Raw genomic sequence first — 7722 nt, 5'->3', positions numbered from 1 at the left:
GTTCTCACGAGCTATGGCATTTAGCTGGACAGGACGAGGTGGTGGGTTATTTTTTTGCCTTGGTGCATCGCACTGATTTGAGAAATGTCCCACCTTCCACAATTGAAACAAGATCCTAGAATGCGACGTGGCTTTGGACAAGCATTAGACATGTGCCCCGTTTCTCCACAGTTGAAACACCGAATTGGGCCTCTTGCTACCTCCTTTCCTTGTTGAGTTAATGTTGTCGGCTTTTGAAATGCGTCTCTCCTTGTTTGCTGATTCCATGGTTGTCCGCTTTTCTGGTTAGACATTGGATGACTTCTCTTTCCTCGGAAGCCATTCTCTCGCTCCTTCTCCATGCGGTATTTTTGATTTTCTTCCTCTTGAGTTAGGGCTTTGTCCACAGCTTCCTCGTACGTGATTCCACGCTGAGTGACCATTCTTCGAATATTGGAGTTCAGTCCTCCAATGAATCGTCTTGCCTTTTTGTCATCGGTATCTACCATGTGTGGAGCAAAACGAGAAAGTTTAGTGAATTTGGTCTCATACTCAATCACAGTCATCTTTCCTTGGGTAAGTTGAATAAACTCTAATTCTTTCTTGTCTTTCTCAACTTGTGGAAAATATTTTTCCAGAAATTTCTCTTTGAAGACAGCCCATTCCATGAGTTCCATTGTTGCAGGGAGTGTGACACGTTTGACTGTGTCCCACCAGAAACGAGCATCTCCTTCTAAAAGACAAGTAGCCACTCTTCGTAGCTCTACTTGGGTACAGTCCATCATTTCAAAGTGGATTTCCAGATTGTAAATCCATTCTTCAGCCTCGTGAGGTTTCCCTCCAGTAAATTTCGTTGCTCCTAGACTCCTTATGTGTGTTACTAGTCGTCCTAGCCTCCCACCGACTTGATTTGCCTCCATCCTTCTTGCGAAGGCTTCGACGAAATCATCTGCGTCGACAGGTGGATTTCTTCTATCGGCCATGGTCCTATTTAAAGAAAATGATCTACATGGTTATACTCTAAACCAAAATATTCTTAAATCAAATATTTTATATTAAACATATTACACATAGGTCAGAAAAGGCTTCTAAGAGCTATTTTCTAACATCAACTTGACTACAAGCATTATTGAAACACAACGATCTTTTCATGAAATGAAAATACAAACAACAAATTTCTAGGGTCTCCCCTTATTTTAAGAACTACCCTTCTCCAGAACCACATTAGGACTAGAGGTATCTGTTTCCTCCATTCCGTCATTTAAACCAGGAGTAGGCATAAAACCAAAAGGAATAGACACATGGGGGCGAACACTCATGTATGCTTTGATCTAATATGTGTATGAACATGAGAAGATGATGGTGCAGCAACATCTTTGACATGTTTAACACTAGGAGATTCTACTGACTCTTCAGATTGAGCTATTTGTTGGTAATTGGGTGGTCCCCAATCTTTCATCCTAAGCATCCCATTTGCAATGGCCTCATCATGTAGAATCATCGTGTTTTCGGGATTACTTAAAATCCATCTAGCTTCCATGTATAGATTAATTCCTTCATTAACATACAAAGTTGCCATGTAGTACTTATCATCAAGGTTGATGCCAGGGTTGTTTTGGGAGATGTCAATACACATGTTATATGCTAGTTGCCTAGCCTTGGCATGTAGTTCCGAATACTCATTCCCATATTGGACATCACTTCGCAAAGCTTCTACGTATCGATAATCCATACTGTTAAGTGATCATTGATAAATAGATACATAAGTAACAAAATTCAAACTAAAACATTAATGATATTAATATGATTCAAACACAAAACTTCAAGATGCAACAAACTATATATAAATAAGAATTTATACACAACTTTTACGTGCTGAACGATACACATAAATATAACCCTCCCCGTTCTTGTTAAGTTTTCCAAAACTAAGTTAATTTTTTTTTTTTTTTTTGGTTGGCAAAACTTAAGAGAACGAAAGCTCTGATACCAATCTGTCACACCCCAAACCCGAGACCAATATTATATTGAAATATGGTACCCGAATTCGTGATGTGGGTTGTTTCAAACAAAACTTCCTCAAAGAATAAATTAAAGTAAGAGAATTTGTAAATAAGTCTGAATAGTGCTTTTATTAGGAATTGAAATTATTATTTTTACAATACTGAAGTTGAACAAAAATATATTACATTATTTCTCTTGAAATAGTAGTAGAAAATAAAACATTCATTTATTTAGAGAATCACCCCACTTTCCCCAAGCGTCTACTCGTTACCTGAAAACAAGAAGGTGTAGCATCATGAGCAACACAAGCCCAGTAAGTACACAACTTACATTCTTATATTAATGTGTCTTATAAGAAATCAAACTTGGACAACCAAGTTAAAATGTACCAAGAACCATTTATAAGTTAATACGAATTCTTAAATATGTATATGTATACACACAATACACACACACATATATACAAATATATTCATTCGTGTGAATGGTTTATGAGACTGGTAATAAATCACTTAATCACATCTCCTTATTGAACCAACAAATATTGCAGCATTAATATGTGAAATAAACTTTAAGCAATACATGCTTGATTCTCTTTTCACTTAGCATCATAACATATTGATAAAATATATCGCAGACAGATATTTGATCAAAATAATATAAGTACACTTCTCTTCTTAGTGAATTTTCGGATTAACTGGTAACAAAACACAAATCCACGTGTTAGGGTCCGACGTACTATACCCAAAACACGGGAAAACCAGGTTGATTGGTATCAAATCATAAATCCACGTACTAGGGACCGACGTACTATTCCCAAAGTACGGGTAAGCCGCAGCATACCAAGGACACAACCAAGGCATGTATACTCAAAGTAAGCACCCTTCCTAAGAGTATAATAGTGCACTATCTGTAGGGACTAGGGCCCAAAGCTAACTTCCACATAACACCAAAACACGTTTACCAGTAATTCACTTAAGCACGGGGTAGTACTAATCACCCGGCTTCACAATTGTACTTCTCAAACATAATCAAATTCACAAAATACAATCTTTATGAATTATATATCGTAATATATATGTATATGTACGCACACATATAGATACATATATTTAGCAATAATCTCATATGAAAACATATGTAACATAATTGTATAACACAAATAAGTAAATTCACTTGCAAGCAACATATATAATAAAATAAATAAGCTTATACATAATTGAAATCAAGTAAAATAATAAAGCACAAACATTAAATGAGTAACTATACACAATTAATAAGCTTGTAAATAACTGAAATAAAGTAAAATAATAAAGTGCAAGCATTAAATAAGTATACACAATTTAACAAAATTATATTATAGTTAGTATTTCAGTTCTTATGTCCAAATCCATTGAAGTTCATCAACCATGTTCATGATTCTCCGATTAGAGTCATCAAACTTCAAAATGTGTTATATTGTCCATCACAAGTCCGAATTAGTCAAATGAGTACACCATTTCAAAGGATTTTTCACAAGGAATTCAATGGAATAAGTCATGTAGTCCAGATCAGAGGGATATAGTCCAGAAAGGGTGAAGAACCATAACAGTACAGAAACCGATATTTTTGATACTGACCTTTGATGTTTAAGTCTTTACGTACGGTGTATTTTACCATTAATTCTCAAACTTTCCAGATCACAAGTAGAGGTCCTAAGCTTCAAATTGATATAAAGTTTGTAGAAAACGGATAAGAAATGAGGGAGATATGAATTTTTGAAGTTGTGATGGCTGTATGAGATTTCCAGCGAGTTTAAAAGTTGAAAACTTTGATTAGCCATAACTTCTTCATTTCTTAACCTTTTTGAGTGATTCAAAAGCCTAAATTGAAGAACTTTTGATGAGGAATTTAATACTGTAATTATTTTTGACAAAACAGAATTTGTTATATACGAAAATACGGGTTTGCAGCAAAGCAGATCCTTTTCCATTTTATCATTGATTATGCAATTTGATAAATCTTAAAGACAAAAGAATATAGGAATGTAATCATGTACTTACTTAAGGAACTCAGAAGGTGAGGTGAAGATTTTGGTCTTGAAATCAAGCTTGGACTTCTTTGACAAAAAGGGAATTTCTTAAGAGAAAAAGAGTGAAGGATTTGTGTGAGAATCTTGAGTTTTCTCTTCAACTAAGGAGGCTTCAAATCAGTTTTGCACTTGATTGTTAAGCTTGTAGGAAAATATGATAGAGATCATGTGTTTATATAGGCTAGAAATAAGCATAAAATAAGTAAGTGACTAATTATTGTAAGGTGAATGGCTAATCCACTAAGGTGAGTGTCTAATTAGGATAAATGAGAAAAATAAAATTAAAAAGATAATAAAAGAAAGAAAGCATAAATCAGCTTGCTATATATATATATGTATATATATATATATATATATATATATGTATGTATGTATGTACACACATATCCATATGCACATTTACCCAATTAATAAGTAAAGAACTTTAGTGCTTTCTTAAGGTAAAAAAAATAGCAATAATTAGTACTAAAATAACATGCATCACAAAAATAACATAGATAATAGTCTTGGGTTTGAAAACAAATATCGAGTGTACACAAGTAATACGAACTAACGTATTTTAGAAAGTTTACTAGAACTCTAAAAATTTACCTATATAACTTGTAAGTATAGCATGTGGTATCATTGGTTTCTAAAAAAAAAGTGCTTAGAAGATACTTGGATTACTTCTAAGTTTAAGGTATCTTAGAGTGCTCTACAGTGATACTAAGTTTCGGGTTATTACATACTCAACATCTGTGACATGCTCTAAAAACACAGATTCACATCAGCACATGAACAATTAATCTGATATTAAATTTGAAGGCATAAAACCCATGAAAGCAAGAGTTAGAGATCAGTTTTTAATCATGGACAAAATCGAATATTGTAAAATTATAAAGATACAAAACATTCGTTAAAGCTTTCTCAATCGAAAGCTTTATATATATAGTCTGCATACCAACAATAATATTAGCAAATAAAAAAAAACAATTGTAATGGGCATAATTAAGTATAAGAAACAGTAGCCATTGATGCCCATGATTAATAGCTAGTGATGGTATGTAAAGGAAACATAGGTAATTATGAAAACCTAATGAGGTATGGCGGAACCTCAGTAATCAAGGACGTTTCATTGAACATGAACGCTAACGGGTCATCATGGTATCATGTATATCCAAGCAATTCGATAGACACACATATATATAAGATCTACGGGTATACTCATATACTAGATAAAGAAGAACATGTAGATGATAAACCCAATAAAACAAATCATATGTATCATGCACTGAGCTATCGTTATTGATAATCCGAAGGTTTGATCAAACGAGTTTGCGATAAATAAAATCAATATACAAGATAAAACTCATAGATCAAAGTTATTGGTCAAAGCAATAGAATTGCACCATTAACCCCATGGATCATCATAGAGTTAAATAAAAACAAAATAGAGCAAAGCGTGCTGATAACGTGTTATAAAGTAGAGAAAAGATAAAGAGAGAATAGTTGGGAGGAAGTAAAAGTATTCTCATTCAGTCTCATTAGCCTCCTTTATATAGAGGTAGGGTTTACATCAAAGTACACAACTAATGAGTATTTACGTGCACAGCCATATAGATAATAATATTTACAACAAAAAGAAAAGATGTCCATGAAAGATCTCAAATGAGAATAAATCTCTTGGATCAAATCTTGGGCTTTGATACTATAATCCATTGACAAAAACGATCAACCCAACCCAGACCCATTTGAGCTAAAAAGACGCGAAAGAAGCAACTACAAGACACGGCTGTTTTTCATTACACCGCCTCGCACTGGAACACCCGCTGCAATTAGGGTTTCCAATTCGTCCCCTTTCTTCCTAAATCCCCCAAATTCCTCAATTTTTCTCAATTCCTCTCGAAAATGAAGAATCGAAACCCAAAATACGCTGCAATCAACAGAGAGAAATCCGACGGCTCGAAATCGGTGTACAATAAGAAGAAGAACCCGAGGAGATTTGGTGGGCAAGGCCGTTCTCTCGAGAATTCAACGAACAGCTACTACAACCCAGCCATCATAAGTATGAAAGCTCTCTCCTTTCATCAAATTTCAATCATATTTTCTCAAAGTTTGAATCTTTACTTGTTGGGTTTTTGTTTCTTATTTCCTCTGTTTCTGTGTGTGTGTATTTTGTAGTTATGATTTATATGTCCTAGTGAGACTTGAAGAAGATAAATGCTAAAGTTTTGGTTGCTTTGAAAGCAAGTGTAGGAATAGAATGAGCATATAATTTGAGCCTCAATGCAATAGGAATAGAAACTTGGAATGATTAAACATTTTATGCTTCTGTGAAGTTGGAAACAGAGTATTTGGATAGCTGCCATCAGCTTAAAAAGTGAAGAAATGTACATTCTAATGGCCAATAGTGCATTGGAGTTGATTGCACAATCTAATCAAATTGGATACTGGAATTCTCTTGTCGTAAAAGTGGACAGGGGAATTAATTCCCTCTTCTGTTTTGCCCTTAATCTTAAAAGGTTTGCATTCTGTTTTCTTTCAGAGAAAAAAAGGGAGTTCTACGATAATGCCAAGCACGTGAAGAAGTATAAGAAGTTGGTAAAGCAACAGCCGACCGATGTTCCATCAGCTATAATACCACTCGAGGTTTGATACCAAATTCGGAATGTGTTTTTCCATGTTTGTTTTGTTGAATTTTCTTTGGAAACAGTTTGACAGATAATAAGATGTTAGCAAAACTATTGGAAAATTTTACTTATATTTTATATACATACTTGGTGGCTGGTGCAGGAAGAAAATGAAACTGAAGATGGTTGCAAGATGAGTAAGAATAACAAGAAGAGAAAAGATAGAGAATCACGTAATTTAATAGAAATATATGAGAAGAAACATGAAGAGATAGAGAAGGCAAGAATGGAGAAGGAGGCTAAATTTCAGGCCAGAAAGGAAGAAAGAGAGAAGTCTGAAGCTCGGAGGAAGGCTATTAGGGAGAAGATGATGAAGAAAACGCATAAAGGTCAGCCTGTTATGAAGTACAGAATTCAACATCTTTTGGAGACTATTCAAGGCTCCATGAATAAATCATAGTTTGCGAATGGATCAGACTGTTTGAGTTATGTACAAGTAGTTATGTACAAGTATACTATTCTATTGCTGCTTGAATTCTGAAATCAACTTAGCTTGATAAGGGCAGTTTCAGTTCCCCAAGCAATGCAAAACAATTTTGGTACTATTAATGTGGCAAATCTGTAGTCTTCTTGTAGTTCTTATTTGCTCTTGTAATAAATTGAAACGTGCACTTTTATTTCATTCAGCTCTCTTTATAATGAATTAAATTGGCACTAGCATAATGATAAGATACTTCCACTGCAGTTGAGTCCTAGTGCTGAATCTGATGAAAGCCGAAGATTGTGCAGCGTTTCCGAAAGAAAACTCTGCACAGATATTGAGTTATTGCCTTATAACAGTGGTTGGTTGACCACAGTAGATCTAGTATACAGTGATTGCCATCATCTGAATGTAACTCTGGTGAAACCTTTCAAAAAAGAAGTGGCACCCATTCTCCCTCTTTTGATATTCAGGCATTTTGTATGGGTAGATCAAGACGAATACTGCAGGACCAGGGGGTCGGTTTCCAAAGGTAGAAATGGACGATGATCCCATTTTGAATCCTTGCCGTTTTGTGG

At 34.7% G+C, this 7722-nt stretch overlaps 2 protein-coding genes across 2 annotated transcripts; one reads left to right on the top strand and one right to left on the bottom strand.

Moving 5' to 3' along the window:
• Positions 1-20: 20 nt before the first annotated feature.
• Positions 21-962, bottom strand: LOC133737818 (uncharacterized). The gene has a single exon (XM_062165306.1). It carries the CDS (start codon positions 960-962, stop codon positions 21-23), a length of 942 nt encoding a protein of 313 aa, XP_062021290.1.
• A 4806-nt stretch (positions 963-5768) lies between these two features.
• LOC133740806 (uncharacterized) lies at positions 5769-7345 on the top strand. Its single transcript, XM_062168747.1, has 3 exons — positions 5769-6098; positions 6579-6682; positions 6827-7345. Exons 1-3 carry the CDS (start codon positions 5942-5944, stop codon positions 7121-7123), a joined length of 558 nt encoding a protein of 185 aa, XP_062024731.1. The 5' UTR covers positions 5769-5941; the 3' UTR covers positions 7124-7345.
• The last annotated feature ends 377 nt before the right edge of the window (positions 7346-7722 follow it).

Source organism: Rosa rugosa, chromosome 3 (assembly GCF_958449725.1).
Source record: "Rosa rugosa chromosome 3, drRosRugo1.1, whole genome shotgun sequence".
Taxonomy (NCBI): domain Eukaryota; kingdom Viridiplantae; phylum Streptophyta; class Magnoliopsida; order Rosales; family Rosaceae; genus Rosa; species Rosa rugosa.
The sequence above is the reverse complement of the archived record's forward strand: the minus strand, read 5'-3'. Positions and strand labels throughout refer to the sequence as shown.